At 38.9% G+C, this 23236-nt stretch overlaps 1 protein-coding gene across 7 annotated transcripts in view; it reads left to right on the top strand.

Annotated features, from left to right (window-relative positions):
- Positions 1 to 21766, top strand: part of EPRS1 (glutamyl-prolyl-tRNA synthetase 1) — a 55866-nt gene extending 34100 nt beyond the window's left edge. For all 7 annotated transcript variants that reach the window (XM_089529331.1, XM_089529334.1, XM_089529332.1 and 4 more), the window contains 13 exons: positions 2344 to 2609; positions 3954 to 4005; positions 4644 to 4853; positions 5193 to 5265; positions 5562 to 5641; positions 9059 to 9160; positions 12643 to 12798; positions 12887 to 13084; positions 14578 to 14751; positions 15330 to 15490; positions 17493 to 17571; positions 20803 to 20867; positions 21399 to 21766. In XM_089529331.1, coding sequence (XP_089385457.1) covers positions 2344 to 2609; positions 3954 to 4005; positions 4644 to 4853; positions 5193 to 5265; positions 5562 to 5641; positions 9059 to 9160; positions 12643 to 12798; positions 12887 to 13084; positions 14578 to 14751; positions 15330 to 15490; positions 17493 to 17571; positions 20803 to 20867; positions 21399 to 21549 — 1767 coding nt within the window. In that variant the 3' untranslated portion in view covers positions 21550 to 21766. The remainder of the gene's footprint in view (positions 1 to 2343; positions 2610 to 3953; positions 4006 to 4643; positions 4854 to 5192; positions 5266 to 5561; positions 5642 to 9058; positions 9161 to 12642; positions 12799 to 12886; positions 13085 to 14577; positions 14752 to 15329; positions 15491 to 17492; positions 17572 to 20802; positions 20868 to 21398) is intronic.
- The last annotated feature ends 1470 nt before the right edge of the window (positions 21767 to 23236 follow it).

The following is a 23236-nucleotide window of genomic DNA, read 5'->3' as shown; positions in this document are numbered from 1 at the left end:
AGGAAATATACATGACAATTTCAAAAATATAAACAGAAAGGGCCCAAATTTATTACAAAGAGCTTGTACTCTAAATTTTGGTTGTGGTAGGGGAGGTACAGTATATGAAATTGCCCTGTCAGGCTATTAGTTGCTCTGTCCTGGGGCTGAGTGATGGCATGCTCAATCTGCTAGTGATAGCTTCTTCTTTTTATGCTAATTTTGAGATCTATCAGGTTTGCTCTTAGTTGCATTAAATACAGTCAATCTCCACATCCACAGGTTTTTTATCCACAGAGTCAACCATCCACAGTTTGAAAAAATTTTTTAAATCTAAATTGCAAAAAGAAAATTTGATTTTACCATTTTATACAAGAGATACTATTTTATTTCTCCACCGTATTTAAGTGGACTTGAGCATACATCGATTTTGGTATCTACAGGAGATTCTGGAACCAAACCTCAGCAGATACTAAGGGCCCATTTCAGTTAGAAGAAAAGAACAGGGTCACTGAACATATAGAATCAGAGAGCTGGAAAAGACCACAACGCCCATCCAGGCCAAACCCCTTTCTTTCAGGAACACACAATCAAACCATTTCTGACAGATAGCCATCCAGCCTCTATTTAAAAATTTCCCAAGAAGGAGACTCCACCACACTCTGAGGGAGCACATTCCACTCTTGAACAGCTCTTACTGTCAGGAAGTTCTTCCTAATGTTTGGATGAAATCTCTTTCCCTGTAGTTTGAATACTTTGTGTCCTAGTCTCTGGAGCAACAGAAAACATTCTTGCTCCTTCAGTATAACATCCTTTCAAATTTTTTGACATCATTCTCTTCTCCAGGATAAACAAACCCAGCTCCCTAAACTGCTCCTCATGGGGCATGGTTTCCTGACCTTTTACTGTTTTCGCCACCTTCTCCTGGAGACATTCCAGTGTATCAATATACTTCTGACCAAAGCAGAATAGAGTGATAGTACTACGTCCCTTAATCTAGACACTATACTCTTATTGATGCAGCCTAGAATTGCATTGGCTTTTTGTAGCTGCCACATCACATTGTTGACTCATGTTCAGCTTGTCGTCTACTAAGATTATTAGATCCCATTCATACAAAAAGTTGTCAAACCAGATGTTACTCATGCTGTATTGGCACATTTCATTTTTTCTGCCTAAGTGCAGTACCTTACATTTCTCCCTGTTGGCCCAGCACTCTAATCTGTTCAGGTCATTTTTGAATTCTGAACCTTTCTTCTGATGTATTAGCTACCCTTTCTAATCGCTTAGCCCAAAAGATTGAGCTTGCAATCCTTTGATACACAAATCCATTCCTGGTTTTCCCCTCAAACATCAACATTCCATTAGCCATATCTAGGGAGAAACATGCCACCATTTTGTTATTGCTATTGTTTAAACACAGGCAGAACGAATCTTTTTCCCCATGCCCATCCACAGCCACCAGCACTCCAGTCACCGATAGATCAGTTTTCTAGCACTTTTATTCAGTTAAGCGCGTCACATGCAGCCCATTGGTTGCTTTCTCCCCACCCCTGGTTTAAAGGCTTTTCATACAGGATGAGTTTCCCTTATCCAGAATTCCGAAAACCGAAATACTCCAAAATTGTCCACATGGGTGGCTGAGATAGTCATGCCTTTGCTTTCTGATGATTCAGTGTACACAAATTTTGTTTCACACACAAAATTATTAAAAATATTGTCTAAAATTACCTTCAGGCTATGTGTATAAGATATGTATGAAACATAAATAAATTGTGTGTTTAGGCTTGGGTCTCATCTTCAGGATATCTCATTATCTACGTACATGCAAATACAGATACGTATTCCAAAATCCAAAATTGAAAACATTTTTGGTCTCAATCATTTCAGATAAGGGAGACTCAACTCAGAGTATTCTCTGAGTGGTTTAAAGTTACTGAATGGCGAACAAACAAGTGCTACTTTTTTTAAAAAAAAAAAAGAATAAAAATGATAAAGATACTCCTGTGCTAGTCATGTGTTATGTGTTATGCTTAATTGTTACTTCCTGGATTTTGGCTAGGACAGGTTGTTGTTTCATCCAAAAGAGAAGACCATAGTTTAGACAAGCCATGTAAATGAGTATTGAAAACCAGCTTTCCAGTCATGGTTTGCTGTCTGAGATAGAATACCTAATGATAAAACCTAGGAAGTTACTAGCAACAGACCTTTAATTTACAAGGAATATTCCCTCTTCATCATGTATTCTGTGGTTTCTTCAGCAACTGTAGTTAATGTATCTTCATATTTAGTGTGGTTAATGTGTTGTTTTTGTTGTTTTTTACCCATTGTATCTGTCTGTCTGGAAATGGTGTCTTCTCCAAGGATAAAATTGATGCCGCAGTGCAAGAATTGCTGCAGTTGAAGGGGAAGTATAAATTGCTCACAGGCATAGACTATAAGCCCATCTCTGCAACTGGTGCAGATGATAAAGACAAGAAGAGAAAAGAGAGAGATAACAAATCAGAAAAGCAAAGTAAGCAGCAGAAGCACAGTGAGGGACAAAAGAAAGAATCTCAGAAACAAGGGGACAATAGCAACCTGTCTTCAAATGGGCCAGGAGATGGTCAAGGACCTAAAAAACAAACCAGGTAAAAAGCATACTTTTCAGCCACTCTCTCTGAGTGCGTCTATACATATAGATCTGAGTCATATCATAAAGCATTCAGATTAATCTTCTGCTATGTGATGGGCAGATTCAAGTAAAAATATCTTTGTAGTACTATTATCTTTATACACAGTAGAATACTGGAAAATGCTTCTTGTCTTATAATTCCAAATGGTTTAAGAAGGAGTATTTGAAGGCCCAGTGGCTTCTACTTGGAAAAATAAGGAAGATCACTAATCTGGTCCCAATAATTGTACTGGTCTTTGAACTCATCCTTATTAGTGCCATGCTTAACATTAATTTAATACCAGCTGTTTGTGAGGCACTCTGTAAAATATAGATGACATAGACCTGATGCTGACCTTTTACAACAGAGATGGCGTGAGTGAGGGGGTTGGCCCCCAAGAGCAAAGGAGCAACAGGATGGTCTAGCTACAGTAGTGGAGGAGAGGAAATAGAATGCACACATGAAAGAGATTCTATGAGGCCCAGCTTGGGCCGGCAATAGGAACATTTGAATTGCTGAGCAAACCAGAGCATTCAGTTATGAGAAGTACAGTAAGATCCATCCCAGTTCAAAGCCTGAGAGTCAGAATTTGCCAGAATTTGCTGGCCTAGTGACTTCACTGATATATCTCTGCTCAGATGATGTTTAAGGGGATGAAGAAGAGAATCCTGAAGCAGGAGTTGTGGGTGCATTTATGGGCAGGAGAGAGGAGAGGCCCTTCACAGCCTGAGAAAGCTGTCCTCCATTCCACCCACATGGTCTTGAATGCAGTGCCTGGAATCAAAATAGCTCCCACTTGAAATCAGTAGAGATGTCCAGTGCCACAAAGTGTATTGATATTTGCATAACCATAGCAAGTCAAATACTTCTTCTTGTTGCATGCTGTCAAGTCCTTTTTTTTTGGTCTTATGGTGACCCTAAGGCAAACCTGTCATGGAGTTTTCTTGGCAAAATTTATTCAGAGGGGGATTGCCCTTGTTGTCTTCTGAGCCTGAAGGAGTGTGAATTGTTTCAAGGTCACCCAGCGTGTTTCCATGGCCAAGTGGGGATGTGAACCTTGGTCTCAGTACCCAGTACAGTAGCGCAGTACTCAAAAGACTACACCATGCTTGCTCTTAATTTGAATACAACTATTATTTTATTTTCATATTATATAAATGGTGCATATTTAAATTTAGGTCTGGATAGTTTTGAAGGGAATGCATGTGATTTAACATTCTGAGTACAAGATTTAAAAGCCAGTGGATTGTTTTATTAATTCAGAAAGGGTAGTTACATTTGGACTGAAAGTCGTCTCCCCCCCGCTTTCAAATGTTGCAGGTTGGGTCTTGAGGCCAAGAAAGAAGAAAACCTAGCTGAATGGTATTCTCAGGTAAGTGCATTTCAAATTTCATTTAGAATTTTTCTTCAAGCTGCTCATAAGAATTAATGGTTGTGAAATATTTTAAGAATCACTTATCTTTTATCAAGAAATTAACTCAGGCTCTCAGTATGTTTATGAATCTGTCAAATTATTGCCAGAAATGAGATTCAGATGCATAATTTGATTTCAGTATCTCAAAATAGTAATAGTAGAAAGCTGTACATTTCTGCAGGTTGTATTTCAATGTGAAGTAAGGGATATGAAGCCTGGTCAAAATCAAACCCCAACTTGAAAACAGCAACTTAAAATTTCCTTAGAAATTGAATATCTATATGTTGATATGAAGTCAATTTATAGTTCTATATAATCCATTTGAATAATCATAGTTCTGGTAAAAGGTATTATTGGTGCATTGATTATAGTCCAGCACAGATTGTATTGAAACACTGATTATTTGACTATACTGTAATAATAAGTGAAGGAAATGAGACAGATTATTCTGTCTCCACCCCATCCCATTTTTTCATTGTTATTGTAACTTTATTTTTAATTTTATGTTGTTTCTGTTCTTCTGTGTACATTTTAAACTTTCAGTCAGCAACACTGTATTTGTTTTAACACCAATATATTCCTGTTTCCTTTTTAAGGTTATCACAAAATCTGAGATGATAGAATACTATGATGTGAGTGGGTGCTATATTCTCCGTCCATGGGCTTATTCTATTTGGGAAGCCATCAAAGACTTCTTTGATAATGAAATCAAGAAACTTGGAGTGGAAAACTGCTACTTTCCCATGTTTGTGTCTCAAGCTGCACTAGAAAAAGAGAAGACGCACATTGCAGATTTTGCACCAGAGGTAAACTTTATATTTATTCTGATAAAGTGGAGAGTATGTTTTAAAAAAATTTAAAAGTGTGTTTCAAATGAAATACTATATTCACATGTGCCCCACAAGGAAGAGTAGCTGCACGTGGTCAGTGAGGTATACTCAAAGACATTGAACTGAATGGGGAGGGCTTTCTGTGCATAGGAGCTGAATGTCTGTGGTAGAGTGGCATTTCAGCATGTCAGGAGAAAGGGAAAATACATGATGCTAGATACTTAAGCTATTTAAACAAAGTAGTAGTTTCTATATTGTTAAAAAGGTGTGAAATGTATTTTAAGAGCAATTTTTTGGTACTTTAATTGATTTTAGGTTGCATGGGTCACAAGGTCTGGCAAAACTGAACTGGCTGAACCAATAGCTGTACGTCCTACTAGTGAAACAGGTAATATCTGACAAAATAAAATGCACTAGCATAACACACACACACCTCTCTTTACCATGAATTTACTATTAATTGATGAGCAAATTATTATTAAGGAATATTCTGCTTCGCTGAGCTACAGAATAGCATTTAGAGCCTTGTCTTTATATATTTCTGCATTGGCATTCTTATGATTATGAACAAAAAGCCAGTATCTTACCACATTTTCAAAGCAGGCAGTTTCAGATTTATTATTTTAAACAATAATTTTCAAATATTACATTCAGAAAAGTTTAAATGTTTTTTCTTTCCTATAGTTATGTATCCTGCCTATGCAAAGTGGGTTCAGTCACACAGAGATCTTCCAGTGAAACTTAATCAGTGGTGCAATGTTGTTGTAAGTATGGAGATCTGATTCACATGTCATGTTTTGAATATTTCTTCATTACTGCTTTCTAAAGACAAATGAGTGTGTTGCTATGTATTATTACCATTGAATGGCAAAGCATAATATGAGGTGAACATATTTTGGCCACCAATGGGATCCCTTCAGTATTTCTGTTTTTATGAAACAGGTCTTGGGTCTGATAATCTCTTCTGGTAAAGAGAAATTAACAGAAGTCAGCATATTATTTATTTATTTATTTATTTATTTATTTATTTATTTGTACCCCACTTTTTCCACAGAATTGGGACTCAAAGTGGCTAACGGTCTAAAAACACAGTACAGTGTGCCTGCGTCATACACGGGTGCCTTTTACGTGGCTTTCAGCTTATGCTGAAAGCCGCACAATGGAACTAACAATGGAGCGTGTGCCACACCGCACATAGTGCACAAGCCCCATTATTTTCAATGGGGCTCGAGCATATGCACTATTTGCCTTACATGGGTGGTGGTGGTGGTCCTGATCGGATCCCCCGCGTAAGGCAAGGGCACACTGTACAATTAAAAAACTTATAAAAGTGACAATTAAATTGGAATTAAACTATTAATATTAAATTAGCATATGAAAAATTCTTATTATTGTGTATTTGTTTATATCCTGCCCTCTTCCCAGTCTGGGACTCAGTGCAGCTGTCAGAACTAGTTGAGCTCTCCCCACCCCAACTCAGTGAATTAGCCTTCCATGAGTGAAACAGCAAAGCTTTATTTCTGAAATTAGAGAGTGCTACTGCTAGGATTAAGTCTTGGACAGAACTAAAGGCTAAGCACACATACATCAAATATAAGCATACCAAAGGCATTGGCTCCCCACCTTACAAAATTGGCAGGCTCAAAATTTTCGCAGTTCTCAAAACAGTTAGTTCATCATAGGTTGTTCTCCCCCTCCTTCCCCAGGCTGTCTTCGCCTGTCTTTTCTGACCATAGAAATACGCTGATAATAGTGGACTAGCAGGCAGAGAGGGTTGAAAAAACCTATGCATTCCTTTTAAACAAAGCATTCAGTGAAAGCCAGTTCACTGCCCTCTGAAGCCTTTTCCCTACAGTTACATTAGAATATGCAGTTAACATTCTTACAGGATATAAAATCATTTGCCAGTTAACCAGCTATATAACTAGTGATCAACATCCTATAAAATATGACTTACACCTTAAGTCTACCTGCTTGTTTAACATATGTAACAAGCCTGCATCCCCCCTCCAAACGTAATATAAACCAAACCCCACACACCATATCAGCTAATAGGAACAATACATCATACACATGTCAACAAACATATCAACAATTTTAAACAAAAGAATCAGATGACCAGATTTGTATCAAATACATATCAGTTAGCACACATGACATAAAGACATCTTTTAGAATCTTGTCAGCTTTGAACCTGGAGCCCCAGGTCTCTGCAGTGATCAGGAGTGCTTTTGCATATTTAAAACGTGTGCATCAGCTGCACCTTTTCCTTGAGATACCAGATCTGGTCTCGTTGGTACATGCCTTGATTGCATCCCGTTTTGACTACTGTAATGCGCACTACGTGGGGCTGCCTTTGAAGAGTGTTTGGAAACTTCAACTGGTCCAAAGAGTTGCAGCCAGGCTGTTAACTGGGGCAGGCTACAGAGACCACACAACGCCGCTGTTGAAACAGCTCCACTGGCTGCCAGTTTGTTGCTGGACACAATTCAAAGTGCTGGTGATGACCTATAAAGCCCTATATGGCTCAGGTCCAGGCTGTTTGGCATACCTTATCTCCTTATATGAGTCGGCCTGAGCTCTGAGATCCTCAGGGGAGGCCCTTCTTTCCATCCCACCACAATCACAAGCACGGTTGGTGGGGACACGAGAGCAGGCCTTTTCTATGGCTGGCCCCAGACTGTGGAACTCCCTTCCCAGGGATGACCAGAATTGTCCCTTTCTTGATGGCCTTCTGCCGACAGGCAAAGACCTTCCTCTTCAGATGGGCATTCAAAACAGAAAGCTTTTAAAGAATGGCCTGAAGTTTCATATTGTTTTAATATGTTTTAAACATTTTATCTTTTTAAACTATTTGATATTTCAACATGTACTTTGTTTTAATTATTGCAGTAATTTAATTCTGTTTTAATGTACTATTTTTGTATGCTTTTAATTGTACTTTTTTAATGTTGTAAGCTGCCCTGGGAGAAGGGTGGGATATAAATGTAATAATAATAATAATAATAATAATAATAGAAAACCAGTTAGACTTGTTGAACATAAAGAAAATGAAAATAATGACCATGGAGAATCTAGAAAAATTCAGCCTAGAAGAATGAAGAAACAGAGATAGTAAAAGAGTTCTCATACCTGGGATCAAACATTGATAGGATTGGGGATTGCAGCCAGGAAATCAGAAGAAGATTAAAAATGGGGAAAATGGCTATGAAAGAACTAGAAAAGATCCTAAGATGCATAGATATACAGCGGGCCCTTTGTATACATGGGGGATCCATTCCAGATCACACACACTCACACACACATATGGGAAAATCCATGGGATCTCAAGTCCCATTGATTTCAATGGCAGTGTGCTCTCATGAGCGCGCACACCATTTTGTCCCCCCAGGCTTGCCATCCATGTGAGCTCAAGTCCGCATATGGAAAGCCCTCATATGAGGCTGGTGGACTGTATAACTGAACACAAGTTAGAATTGTACAAGCCATTGTATTCCTTATTACCATATATGGATATGAGAGCTGGACCATTAAGAAAGAAGACAGGAAGAAAATAAAATCTTTTGAGGTGTGGTGCTGAAGAAGAGAGCTGTGGATTCCATGGAGAACCAAAAAAACCAACAAATGATCCCTAGAGCAGATCAAGCCAGAAACCTCTCTGAAAGCCAAGATGTCAAAAGTGAGGTTGTTGTACTTCGGAGACATCATGAGAAGGCATGACTCATTGAAAAAACAATGTTATTATTGTTCTTGTTATACTTTATTTATATAGCACTGTAGATGTAGACAGCGCTGTACATACAAACAATAAAATCGATAAAAATGAAACCTGCCAGTGCTGGGAAAGGTGGAACGAAGTAGAAAGAGGAAGGCCGCATGCTAGATGGATGGACTCTCTTAAGGAGTTCATGGGTATGACTTGGCAGGAACTAAGTACAGCAGCGGAGGACAGATGTCTCATCCACAGAGTCTTCATGGGTTAAGATCGACTTGAGGGTGGTTAATAACAACAAACCACTTATCTGTATTTTAATACATTTAGCCTGACGTAACACTGAAAACTAAAGTGAGCAGTTGTAAATAATACTAGTTTTAAAATAATGCTTGTTTTAAAAATGAGCCTAAGACTGTGCCTTTAACAATTCATAACATACTTCTTTGGTTTTTTTTTTTAATTGAAGCGTTGGGAGTTCAAACATCCACAGCCTTTCTTGCGTACCCGTGAATTCCTGTGGCAAGAAGGACACACAGCCTTCTCAACTTATGAAGAAGCAGCAGAGGAGGTACAACACACAAAATGATGTGTTGCTCATTTTTCATCATTTCTAAAGGATTATTGCATAAATATTCATCTGGTATTTTAAACAAAGTGCATACACACACACACACACAGATATATATATATACACATCTTTTTTGTGAAGAGTGGAAGGATTTTACCTTTTATTTTAGAATAATTGTGGGGAAAACAGAATCTCTGCTCAACAAGATAGATATGTTTGGATGGTTTAGTAACTTGAAGTGTTTTGAATTTTGTGAAATAGTGTTCAGCCCTTTGAGATTTTGCTTTTGGAAGCTGTGGTGTACAGGTATTTTTCTTAATCTTATTGGCTTGTTTCGTACTGCTTTTTGCTTTTTGATAGTCAATAGTCATGTTCCAAAATTGGGCACCATAAAAAGGTGAACCGTAGACACAAGGTATAACTACATAAATAGGAAAAAGTAATGACAAGCAGTCAGGAAACTGAACTTCCAGTTCATAGGTGAATACTGAATATCATGTCTGTCTATTAGTTAAAGAATAGTAGTTACTATCTAGCTTAAACCACGAACAACTGCCAATTATTTGTGGTCTCTGTGGCTTACACAAATGGATTATCCTGTACCTACACAGTGCATCTTTAAGAACCTTCTAGAGCCTTGCATAAGCGTATTAGCTGTAGCCCCGCTCACCTCCAGCTACTCTATATAGGGGCCTTCCCACTGAAACCGCCAGCATTTTTCTTCTGCCACTGGAGTATCATCAATAGGAACAAATAGTTTTTTGTGGGTTTTTCAGGCTATGTGGCCATGTTCTAGAAGAGTTTATTCCTGACGTTTCACCAGCATCTGTGGCTAGCATCTTCAGAGAATGTTTGCCTGGAAAGGAGTTGGGTGTGTGTGTGTGTGTGCGCGCGCGCACACACACACACACACACTCTGTGAACCTGGGAAGGCAGGAGTGATTTGCATGTGTATTGTTCTGTTGCTAATGGCAGGCCTCAGGGTGGGAGGGTCTGCAAAATAGGATTAGTGTCTGCTTGATTAGTGCTCATTGCTGAGAAACCCCTGACCCTGAGAGATTTCTCATTTGCATGTGTTGAATCTTCATCTTGCTATTTTTCAGGACTGGTAGCCAAACCTTGTTTACTTTAAGGGCTTCCTCTTTCCTGGTGAAATTGTCCTGCTGTTTGTGGATTTCAATGGCTTCTCTGTGCATCCTGACATGGTAGTTGTTGGCATGGTCCAGAATTTCAATGTTTTCAAACAGTATTTTATGCCCAGGATGGTTTGTAACATGTTCTGCTACTGTTGATTTTTCTGGTTGACCCAGTCTACAGTGTCTCTCGTGTTCATTGATTCTTGTTCGCACACTGCGTTTGGTGTCACTCCTGCCTTCCCAGGTTCACACAGTATATATATATATACACAACTCCTTTACAGGCAAGCATTCTCTAAAGATGCCAGCCACAGATGCTGGCGAAATGTCAGGAATAAACTTTTCTAGAACATGGCCACATAGCCCAAAAAACCCACAAAAAACTATGGATGCTGGCCATGAAAGCCTTTGACTTCACAGTAGGAACAAAGTTTGTTGATCTATCTCTGGTCTCATCATGGCCTTCTTTGGCCTATTCAGCCCCAGGGATTAACTAGGCTCTTCAGATGCAAGTTGCCCAATGTTAGCAGTTGAAGCCGTGCAGGCCTCTGGGCTTACAGTATTTTCTCTCTGGCATCCTTAAAAAATGCGTCTCCTGTGGTGCTGAAACCATGGGATGAGATGCATACCTGATGTCTCTTGGTTGTCTAGGTGAAGTTTGTGGTTGCTTCTTGTTCCCATTGTACTGCCTCTACGCCTCAAACAAGACAAAACGGAATTGCGTTTGAAGGCACTTCTGTATGTGCTGGCCCTCAAGGCATCAAATGTCATCTTCTCAGCTGTCTGCTTTTGTCAGTATGGAAGCTGCAGAATTCCAACTGCCACCTCTTCTACTTGCCATGGAGTCAAACATTCATTGCTGGAGTTCAACTTGAAAAAGTTGTATGGGCTAGTTCCAACATTCAAGTGGGGTGTACATGTCCTCCTGTGCTGGGTAAATCCCAGTTGATGACTTGACAGCAGTTGATGACTTGACAGCAAATACATAAGAAAAAACATTTCAAGGAGAAGGACCATAGCCACCCATCAGTCTCAAAGGAACAGTCAAATCCTAATCAGTCCATCAGTGCTGATGTTGAGGCCTCTGGGGCAGTTCCACAAGATTAACTACCTATCCCTGAAACAGAGACTTCATAACATTCTGCTGCTGGGGTGGAAGTAGAAAGAAAAAGTTTCTTAGGGTGATATCCTAGAGCAGTGATGGCGAACCTATGGCACGCGTGCCAGAGGTGGCACTCAGAACCCTCTCTGTGGGCACATGTGCCATCGTCCCAGCACAGAGTTTGCCAGAGTTTGTTACTAGAAAGCCAGAGGGACATGGCACTTTGCAATAAATAAGTGGGTTTTGGGTTGCAGTTTGGGCACTTGGCCTTGAAAAGGTTCACCATCACTGTCCTAGAGTCTTTCTCTGCTTTGAGGGTCACAGTCTCACTCTCTCCAGTTTGGCCATCAACTTCAGGTGTGACTGCTTCAAGACCATTGCCCGCCATACTGTCTCTACTGTCGGTCTTGGTCCTGGTGGGTTTTGCCATCAGATTCAACCCCTGATATGTCTTCAATCTCCAGGTCCCATTCCAGGCAGCAGCATCAGGCTTGACCCTCTCAGTACTGAGGCCATTGGTCACACAGGCAGCATGGCATGAGACATTCAGGGTCAATTTTGACTGAATTCTCTTACTCCAGAAACAGTAACTCTTTTACTTATGACAGTTGTTACTGGTGGGATTATGCTAACTACTATTGCAAACAAGGTTTGGCTACAATACCATTTGTTTGAATCTCATTGAGAATACTCTTCTGTGCTTGCCCCTAACCATCAATCTGTTCAGCACATGAGACATGCCTTACAGGAGATACACTCAGTGATGCAGCAAGAACTTGACTGTCTTGATCCTCACTAACCCAGGTTGTTTGAAGACACTCTATCAAACCTGACCATGGTCCCCTTGCCATGTCCTGCCTGTTCTATGGATTGCTGCATCAGTGTCAGTGGAATTGGCGGTTTTGGCATGAAGGCCTCTATATAGAGCTGCTGGAGGTGGGCAGGACTACCACCAAAATGATTATGTAACACTGTAGAAAGTTCTGAGAGATGTACTGTACAGGTGCAGGATAACCCATTTATGTGAGTTCATAGATGACTATTTGAAGAATTAAAGTTACAAGTATACAATCTGTCCTTCTTATTGAGCTGTTATTGTGCATTACTAGATTTATGGAAGGTTTTCAGTGTTACCATATTTAACTCCTAGGATCTTACCAAAGGGTAATGTTATTTACTTACTCAAGGACCTGGAAGGTTGAATAATGTCTAAATATTTTAATTTTTTAAAAAACTCCTCTCAGGTGTTGCAGATTCTGGATCTGTATGCTCGTGTATATGAAGAACTTCTTGCAATTCCTGTTGTAAAAGGAAGAAAGACAGAAAAAGAAAAATTTGCAGGTGGAGATTATACAACCACTATTGAGGCATTTATATCTGCCAGTGGACGAGCTATCCAGGTATGTATTAATAAATACATTGTATATCTTTTATTGTTATTATACAGTGGGTTGATATTTAAACTTTGCTATATTGTCATGCTTTTAGGGTGCAACATCTCATCACTTGGGGCAGAACTTTTCGAAGATGTTTGAGATAGTTTTTGAAGATCCCAGGACACCAGGAGAGAAACAATTTGCTTATCAGAATTCTTGGGGCCTTACAACTCGTACCATTGGAGTCATGACTATGATTCATGCAGATAACATGGGTTTGGTGCTACCACCCAGGGTTGCTTGTGTTCAGGTGAGTATAGTAGTGATACCATGTTGATACTATGTTGTTGTATGTAAAAGCAGTTAATTTAAAATTCGTGAGATTGAAGGTAAGTCATGATTAATTTGTTTTTTATTCAATTTCATCAAGACCTAAATGCAGTTAGTTTTAATCCAGCTCAGGGATTGTACTGGCAAATAATCTTAGATTTTGTAGCATTGCTGTAGCATTGCTCTACTGAATGTTCAAATATCCACTGCCTTTCTTGTGTACCCTTGAATGCCTGTGGCAGTTGTACAGTTGTTATATACTTGTAATATTACGGGTTTTTTTTTAAAATTATTATCCGTAATGGATTGGATGAGGGCAAACACACTGAAGCTTATTCCAGACAAGACAGAGGTACCTCTGGTTGGTTGAAAAGCAAATCAGGAAATAAGGACTAAGCTTGTGATGGACAGGGATACATCCTCCTAAAGCACTAGTTTGCAGTTTGGTATATTCCTGGATATCCAGGTTTTAGTAGTGGTCAGGAGTGGACTTGCAGTTAAAACAAGTGCCCCAGCTGCTCCTTTTTCTGAAGATGTCTAATCTCGTCACAGTGACATGTGCTTTAATTAACAATCTGTTTAGATGCCGTTCATGACTTGTAAATCCCTACATGGCTTGGGTTTAGGCTATCTGAAGTACCGTATCTTTTCCCCCCTATGAGCCTTTCCAAGCTCTGAGATCTTCAGAGGCTGCCCCTAGGTTATAGAACTCAGTTAAAAAAATCTTATAAGCTTTTGGGAACTGATTGCAAAGACATTTAATAGAAGACTGTTCTGTTCTTTTTATTCTTGTCTTTTAATGTATGTGTTTTAAATTGTTTTAATTCTGTGGACTGATTACATTTTAACAATAAGTTTTTATCTGTTATAATCTATATGTGTTTATGTATATTTGTTTTAATATTTGTAGGCTGCCTTGAGTCCCAATTCTGGGGGAAAGGCATGATATAAAAGAATATAAGCATCATTGTTGTTGTCATAAAATAAATTAGTTGTTTTTTCCCATGGTTCCTCATGCTTGCTTAATAAGCAGATGAAGAGGGAAAATAAGACTGTCAATGTGAAATGAGTATTTGATTCATAGTTCCGTAAGAGATGAGTATTTGCATACAATTAACTATAAGCTTCTTAACTGAGATATTGAGAACAATTAGATGGAGGGCCTGGCAAGTTAAAATGTTCAAAATAACCTACTTTAACTTTGAAGTGGACAGAAATATGAAAGTGTAATCTTGGTTAATAAAAATAAATCAAATTGAGGGATCAGAGAGTTTTATAAAAATTAGAAAGACTTATCAAAACCCTTTGTCTCTGCTAACACTTTCCCCTTTCAGTTTAACTAATTTTTGACATCTCTTTTCTTGCTTGAACCAATAGATTTTTCAAAAATTATGTTTGGTTTCAACACATATTTCTGTAAACAATATGTACTTTGGTGTCCCTAACTTTATAATCATTTGTGCCATGATTCAGGTTGTGATTATTCCCTGTGGTATCACAAATACACTTTCAGAAGCAGACAAGGAGGCCCTAATGACCAAGTGTAGTGAATACCGTAAGCGACTACTCAGTGCTAATATCCGCTCACGGGCTGACTTGAGAGATAACTATTCTCCTGGCTGGAAATTTAATCACTGGGAGCTTAAGGTAAATGCTTGTTTAGATCTTCTTATTATGGATTGGCTTTTCTCAGATACATAATCTTGGGTTGGTGGCATATGTTGAAGGTAAATGGGAGTAACTGATATATCTTAATTTCCATACGTACATGCCATCTTTTGCTGTTTGGGGAAGAACATAGCTATTTTACAATTCTGAAAAATCAGAGGTGTCCATGCAAGAAAGCTTCTGCTGCTATTATGGAAGTTGACCTATCCCTGAAGCCAGCTATATGCCTCTCATCTACTCCAGAATGTCCCCCAACCATCTGGAACAGATTTAGGACACATACAGGGTCTTCACTGGTGAAAGAAAATCTGAACCCCCAACAGTGTCTATTCCACTGCCAAAAGGGCACTGTTGGACGCAGTCCCATACTGGATCAGTTCTTTTAACATTATCTGATTTCATATTAGAGTACAAAATAATTTGCAAAAAGTCTGGAATCGTGACTATAACTAGGAGCAACTGTTGAGCTTTAAACAGTTTTTGTCTACATAAGCAAAGCAGATACAGTAATTGCAAAGAAGGACATCAAATTTTGTTTATTGCCTTTTGATTTATAGGGTGTCCCAATCAGGCTTGAAGTGGGGCCGCGAGATATGAAAAATAATCAGTTTGTAGCTGTGCGACGAGATACAGGAGAGAAGTTGACTTTTGCTGAAAATGAAGCAGTAGACCAGCTCAGACGTATTCTGGAAGAAATCCACACTAACCTTTACAACAGGTTAAATTTCAAGAAAAGCCATTTTCTGTTGTTGTTCAGAAATTTGATCTTATTAATGGATAGTTTTATTTCAAGAGTTTCCAAAAGCGTGGGGAGATTGTAAAATAGAAACATAGGAGATGCTACTGTATCAGGCTGAAGGCCTACCTGATCCAGCACTGTGTTTTCAATGATGACTGACCAGATACTTCTGAAAGGCCACTAACAGTATATGAGAGCAATTATCCTCTCCTGCTGTAGATGCATATTAATTAGTACAGTGAGCCCTTGACATTCACTGACTTAACATTTGCGATTTTGATTATTTGTGATGTTAAACCCACATGGGCATGCTCTCCTCCTCCTCTTTCTCTGGCTTTTTCCTGCGGGGGGTAGCCTGGGAGGGAGCATCCAGGAAGAGTGCACACCTATGTGTTTTCCCTTCATTCTCCCCTGCCTTTAACTGACTCCCTTAAGCCAGTGAAACGCACAGGAGGCCAGGGGAAAGAGCAGGTTATGTGCCTGTGCCTTTCCCCCCTGCCTTTAACTGACTCCCTTGAGCCAGTTAAAGACACAAGAGGGCGAGGGGAAGAGAGGGAGCCGGTGCCACAAAAGCTTGTACTGCAATAGGATACTGGAAGAGGCTTTGTTCATATTATGCTGAGAATTCAAAGAGAAATGTTAGGTCTGTCCAAGAAACTCAGCATATGTCATACCAGAATCCCCTTACTTTCAAAGGAGATGTGGCATGGAATATTTTTGTTTGATACATAAACCGAGAGTCATGCAAATTGCACAGTTCTTTGGCTACCAGCTTGTGCTTGTGATAACATGAACAAAGTTTTAAGAGCACTTTGCCTGTATTTCAATCATAACTGTATTTATTCAAAGATAAATTCCATTGATTTCCAAGTGAGAGTATTCAGGATCATAGTATTTCTCCTCAGTTTAGATTAAATCCCTTTCTAAACTTCTGTTTGTTTATTGTTGCTTCTTCTGAACAAATAAGAAATAATACTGTAATTATACTAAGTATCCCAAACTGGTTTGGAGCCAGTATGGTGTATTGGTTTGAGCATTGGACTATGATTCTGGAAACCAGGATTCAAATCCCCACTTGGCCATTAGAATTTTCTAGGTGACATTGGGCAAGTCACACTCTCTCAGCCTCAGGACAGTGGGGGCAGATCACCTCTGAACAATTCTTGCCAAGAAAACTACATTCCCTCACCCTCCTGTGTCGTTAACTGGCTCAGGGGAGTTGATCTCGGCCACCAAAAGAAAGGAAATCCAACTTCTGACCCGACCTCGCTATAGCCACTGTTTATGGTTATTTGTGAATTTTTAAGTATGTTTTAATTTTAATCTGTTTAATTGTATTTTAAGGGGGGTAGAAATGATGGTTTGGGAATGTATATTTTAATGTTGTAAGCCACCCTGATTGCGTTTCGTAGAGGGGTGGGGGATATAAATAAATTTTATTATTATTATTAGGCATATGTCAGAAATGACTTGAAGGCACACAACTACAACAATCCCAACTTTCAAGAAGGATTCTAGAAAGCAAGCTCATAGGGTCTTTTCCTTACCAACTGAATAGGTTTCCTTTTCTCTTTGTTCATCAATTTCCTACTTCCATAGCTTAGTAGGAAAAAAAGGATTTATATTAGATGGCAGCAAAGATCAGGATTGTGTTGGTGCAAGAGTTTGGAGGTGGGGGAAGACACTTAAATTTTGTTTATTCTCACTGAAGGCTTAGTTTAGGCTAGTTACCATAAATGTAATTCAAACTCATCTTTTGTTTGGGCTAAAACTGGCATGTTATAACTAAATGTTCAATTAAATTTCTGATTTGGGAATTTTTAAAGTAAATTTCTGATTTGAAGACAAAAATATTAGTTTCAGTTTTGAAAACTATACTCATATTTTCCCTTATTTGTGAGATATGGTTTAGTGTGTGTGTGTGAGTGTGTGTGTGTCTAGTATGCCATTTTGTTTACATTAGCTAAATTTCTTTTCCTAGAGCTGCTGAAGACCTTAAAACTCATATGGTGGTGGCCAATACAATGGAAGAATTTCAGAAGGAGCTTGATTCAGGAAAGGTAAGGAGCAAGGAGGGCTGCAGACTTTTGTACAGTACATTTATTGTTTTGGTGGGTGTAATGCAACTTACTTCCAAGTAAACATGCTTAAATGTAGGTGTCAGTCATTTTTTTTCGTAAGTCTGTTAGTGTGTAAGGTAAGCAGTGTGTAAACATGAATGAATTTTACACTTACAAGTTTATGTAGTCTATGGTTTTTAAAGTCAGCTTTTATTTTTATTTTTATTAAATTAATGTACATAGCTGCCATTGCTGAACCATTTCACTTGTAATCACCTTTTGTGAGCAGTTCTTCTTCCATTGCAATTTATGATTGCTGATTCTGGCTTAAGAGATCCTTAAATGATGTGGGCAATCCTTGCATTAACGAATGGTGTGGCATAGGAAATAATTAATAGCAAGCAGTTTGTCCTGACAACTGTGCCATGTAGATAGCATTTGAACTGACCCTACGTTCTCTTTTAGAATCTTAAAAATATTTTTAAAAGTGAAGGCTGCCATCCACATGATTAGGACAAAGACACTTTAGCTCAAAAGGAATCATGCCATGTTTAATAAATAATAGCAAGCTGAGCTATAGATCAGATGCTGCAATAATTCCAATGTGGAAAATTGTAAAATAATTATTGAACAATATAATTAGCGTCTTGGTTCAAAGAACACATTGTTTGCGTCAAGGAACTATTTCTATCTGGTTTCAGTACAGGTCATCAAGTGCATGCAGAAAAGTTGGATAACTGGTTATTAAGACTGATGTGAAGTAGTAGTGAAACACTCTTAATTGCAATGAACTGTTTATAATTGCTATATGACTGTTCTGTTGTAGCACATTATTAATATGAATTATTCTAAAATAAGCATGGAAATATTTTGATAACTCTTATTAAGTCATCTGCTTATGTAGGACAAATAACAGACTTAAGTCTGAACCAGTTTATTTCTTCTGTAATTTTAAGATCTGTCTGGTTCAGAATAAAGCTTGGGTGCTGGAGCAATGGTCAATTATGAAAAATTATTAAGTTTTCTATGTGCCAAATGTACTGTCCCTGACCTGGGTTTGGTTTATGTTAAATTTCAAAGGTAGCAAATGCCATTACGGCGTGGAAAAGAAACTACATAGAAAACATTTATACTGAAAGATAAAAGCAGTCAATTTGTATTTGAAGAACCCATAATGCTTTCTCAATTTATTCTCTAAACCAAGAATAGGTAACTTTACTGTAGTTGTGCACTCTTTTGCACCAGTTCAACCATCTCTTGCAGATATTAGCTCCTTGCAAATTTAGCTACCACCTAGGTCTGGCATACTTTGTACTAGATGTTGGCATTTTTTTTTTAAAATGAGCAGCTTCTGGAAAAGTAGATGCCCATTAAAATACTCAGTGACTGGCTTTTGGACAGAGCCTTGCATTCAGAATCTTTAAAACTAAATTTTAAGCAGAGATTAAACCTATGTTTACTGTCACAGACTAAGGGTGTAGCCACAATGCAGAATTAAAGCAGTTTGACACCATTTTAACTGCCTGATTCTAGCCTACAGAATCCTGGGACTTGTAGTTTGGTAAGGTATTTAGTCTGGTCTGTCAGAGAGCTCTGGGACCTTATCGATTACAGATCCAGAATTCTGTAGGATACAAAGTACAGATCCCAGAATTCAGTAGGATATTGTTATGGCAATTAAAATGATGTCAAGCTGCTTTAATTAGATAGTGTGGCTACATCCTAAGTCAGTGTATTAAAATCTCATTGAGATCACTAGAGGTTTGATTGCTGATAACTTATTTTTTATGTTGATTTCAGTGGGTCATTAATGCACTTTAGCTCAACTGGATCCATGGCCAGTAAAAAACTGTTCTGTAATGAGAAGCTTTTCCTTGAGGAGACTTAATTATCAGTTAAGACTCTTGTAAAACTAAATAAAATAAAGATAATGAAAGAATTCTAAAATGGATATATATTTAATGTATTTATTTTTTATCTCATTTGCTTAATTCTCAACTGCATCTTCCCAAAATATGATGCAGATTTCTGTAGGATGTTTTATTGCCTAATATAATGTGTGAAATAAAGTGAGGCATTTGCACAAATTACAAAAAATAAAAATAAAAAACAGACTTTTGCAAAAGAGCTTTTTCCTTTGTTAAAAGCCAGGCTAAACTTTTTTTAAAAATCAGTGTTGCTGTTCTCTCTACTCTGGAGTGGGGTTAAATTGCATGCAAAGATATGAAAAATCTGTAGGATACTAGCATAGTTCAGGAATAAAAAACATAATTGGAATATTTTAAGAACAAAAATGTAGTAATGAACAGAAAGAGGATCTCCCCCCCCCTTTTATTTGCCCATTATTAAACAAAAAGAAGGAATAGGTTTCCTTTAGAGTTACCTATTTTAGTATTTGAAAATTTTATTATGATGAATTATGGCGCATTCCGGACAGGCCCTATGGGGCGCCGTTGTTACGCGTAGGGGCGGCGCTTCCTGACGCGCCATGCCCCTCGTGTGTAACGACTACGTCAAAATGGCGGCACTGCATACAGATGGGCGCCGCCATTTTGACATTGCGGACGCACAGCGTCCAGACATCACACACCGGAAGTGTCCCCGCGAGTGCGTGCCTCGCGCCTTGCAGCTCCTCTTCTGCGGTGCAGGAAGAAGTGCCATTTTGGGGCTTCTTTTTGCTCCGCGAGGGAGCCAGGCAGTTTGGCTGCTGTGGCTCCCTCCCGGAGCAACCGACAGCGGCATGAGACCGCCCGTTTTGGGTGGTCTGTAACGTGCCTATGATACTAGTGCTTTTCAAAATTTCTGGCTTTCTTATACAGTGTTTTACTGAGTTCCATCACCAAGGGGCAACTGATATTTTATTAGGTGTGTGTGTGTGTGTGTGTGTAGCACAATGTGCTAACTTTTCCTTCATTCAAGGAAACACTAAATTGATTCCATCCAGTTTAATACATGGAGCACTCTTAGAAGCACTTTTTCTAACTTCTAGTTAAATGTGTATGTGTTAGTATGATTCACAAAATTCTCCTATTTCTTTCAACATAGCTAAAATAGATTAAATATACTGTATTAACTCTGTTCGAAATCACTTCAGATATTCTTTCTAGCAAATGTAAGCCCTGCAAGGCAATGGATGTGGCTTATGAAAACAGAGTAGGAGTCTTTTTGTCAAAAGGAAAAAAATCATGATCAGTTAAACTCAACAATTTTTGTGTTCTCTTTCTAAATTAGATAGTGCAGATCCCTTTCTGTGGAGAAATTGAATGTGAGGACTGGATCAAAAAAACCACTGCCAGGTAAAGAAAAAAAAATGGGGTGTGCCTTTAAAAATTTATATTTACCATCTGAGATAAATACTGTTCTAAGGTTTTAAAACATAACAAAAAAATTTCTTTTAAATTATGTGGGAGTTAGTCCACGTGGTAAATATATGTCTGAACAGGGCCCACTTTAAATAATTAGTGCATTAAAACATCAAGTTCTGTCCTAGAACAGTAGAAGTGCTGTGGAGCATGAATTGTGACCTCCATTGTCATTACACTGGTAATTAGAAGGAAGCCAGGATAAGAAAGTTAGTGTGGTCTGTACTAAGGGGCTAAGAGACTCCCTGGACTCCTTAGTCTGTCTGAGACCTGAGCTATTCCTTCTCACTATACGACAATTGACTATTTCCTTGTAAATCTACCTAGCATTGTAAATTGTAACTGTGAGTCACAGTATTAATTTGTTTTCCTCAAATATGTTGTGGCTACTCTAAGACAAACATAGATGCAAGCTATTCTAAGTTTGATTCTTTGGTGATTAAAGAAAACCTGTTTCTCTTTCAGAGATCAAGACCTCGAGCCAGGTGCACCATCCATGGGAGCAAAAAGTCTCTGCATCCCTTTCAAACCTCTGTGTGAGCTGCAGAATGGAGCAAAATGTGTTTGTGGAAAGTGTCCTGCCAAGTTCTACACCCTCTTTGGCCGTAGTTACTAATCTGCTAGTTGGAAACACCATTTTCCTTACTTTTCAAGTCTTCAGATTTTTGGAATAGACTGAAAAAATCTTCCCAGCTCCTATCCAGGTTTTTGTTACTTTTTAAAACAGCAGCAAACAAAGCCATACAGAATCATACCCCTTCAGTCAGACTAGCAGTAATGCACAGACTTTTCTGTATACAATAGCTCTAACAATAAATATGTATTGTCAGTTATTATTTGGTTTCTTTTTAAATAACTGGGTTGTCTCTGTGTCCAGTAATGTACACTCAATTCTTAGATTGATTGCACAATGAAAATATGTGTGTGATTATATTTGGACAGCTACCTGCTGGGGATACTATAGAACCTGCATTGAGCAGGATGTTGAACCCGATGGCCCATGAGGTCCCCCTCTAAGTCTATGGACCTTATCACACACAGGGCAAAACGTGGTCGGAACATCATCCAAACATTGTGAAAGCACCAAGGATGTGATCATGCCTGGCACTTCTGAAGTGTAATTGAGGCTTCCCGCTATGGAATCGTAATGGAATTGTTCGCGAGGAAGCCTGGAAGAGCCATTTTCTGAATAACGGGATATCCCATTATTCAGAAAATGGCTTCCCTGTGAACGATTCCATGACAATTCCATAGAGGGAAGCCTCATTTACACTTCAGAAGCCCCAGGCATGCTCAGACCTTGACGCTCCCACAACATTTGGATGATGTTTCTACCACGTTTGCCCTGCGTGTGTTAAGGTCCTATGATTCTGTGATTCTTCCACTTTAGATTGAACATCCTCTTTAAGTAAAGGTAAAAGTTTCCCCTTTAATGTGATTGTCTAGCCATGTTCAACTTTAAGGGGCATTGCTGATCTCTGCTACTAAGCTGAGGGAGCCAGCGCTGTAAAAGATGACTCCATGGTCATATGACCAGCATGACTAAGCACCAAAGCACAGAGAACACTGTTACCTTCCCACAAAAGTGGTACCTATTTATCAACTTGCACTTTTGCATGCTTTCAGACTGCTGGGTTGGTGGTGCTTGGGTCTCAAACTGCCAGCCTGGCAGCGTTGCAGTCATCAGAATCAGCGTATTAACTGCTAAGCCACATGCTCTTTATATGTAGTGATTTTCTCTTGTTTCTTCCTTACCTAATTCTGCCACTGTAGTGACAGAGCAGTATAGTCAAGAAAAATCTTGAAAATCAAAGACTGGAGATCCTCATGTTTGTTGATTTAGGGGAAAAACAGATGCCCTGATAGAGCAGCGTCCCACAACCTTTTTCAGCACCAGATTGGGGCCACGGCAACCATACTCTGTGTCCCTAATCCATCAGTTTGCCGGCAGCAAAATGCGGCTCCTTTTAGAAGGCGCCTCTATCACTGTGGCAGCACTTTTTGGTGCTACTTTCTGTGTGCGGTATATAAACATTGCACCAAAGGAGTGCCATGACACCGCCTGCTGTGTGGTCATATGCTTCAAGCTGCTGTGTTTAGCCTCTTCATCAGAAGGGAAAGGAACTGAACAAATGAAATAGAGCATCGTTGAAATAGCAGAGTTCTGAATCTGTCATTCACTGCTTTGAAGTTACAGTGATTCAGATGCTAGCATCTTTTTATGGCAGTCATGACACTGATCTCTAATTACCACAGTGTAGATTACATTCTTCTAAGGCTTGTAAAATTATTTGGTAAGGGTA

The sequence above is a fragment of the Sceloporus occidentalis genome, unplaced genomic scaffold (assembly GCF_023333645.1).
Source record: "Sceloporus occidentalis isolate IW3139 unplaced genomic scaffold, rSceOcc1.0.p SCAF_6, whole genome shotgun sequence".
NCBI lineage: Eukaryota > Metazoa > Chordata > Lepidosauria > Squamata > Phrynosomatidae > Sceloporus > Sceloporus occidentalis.
The sequence above is the reverse complement of the archived record's forward strand: the minus strand, read 5'-3'. Positions and strand labels throughout refer to the sequence as shown.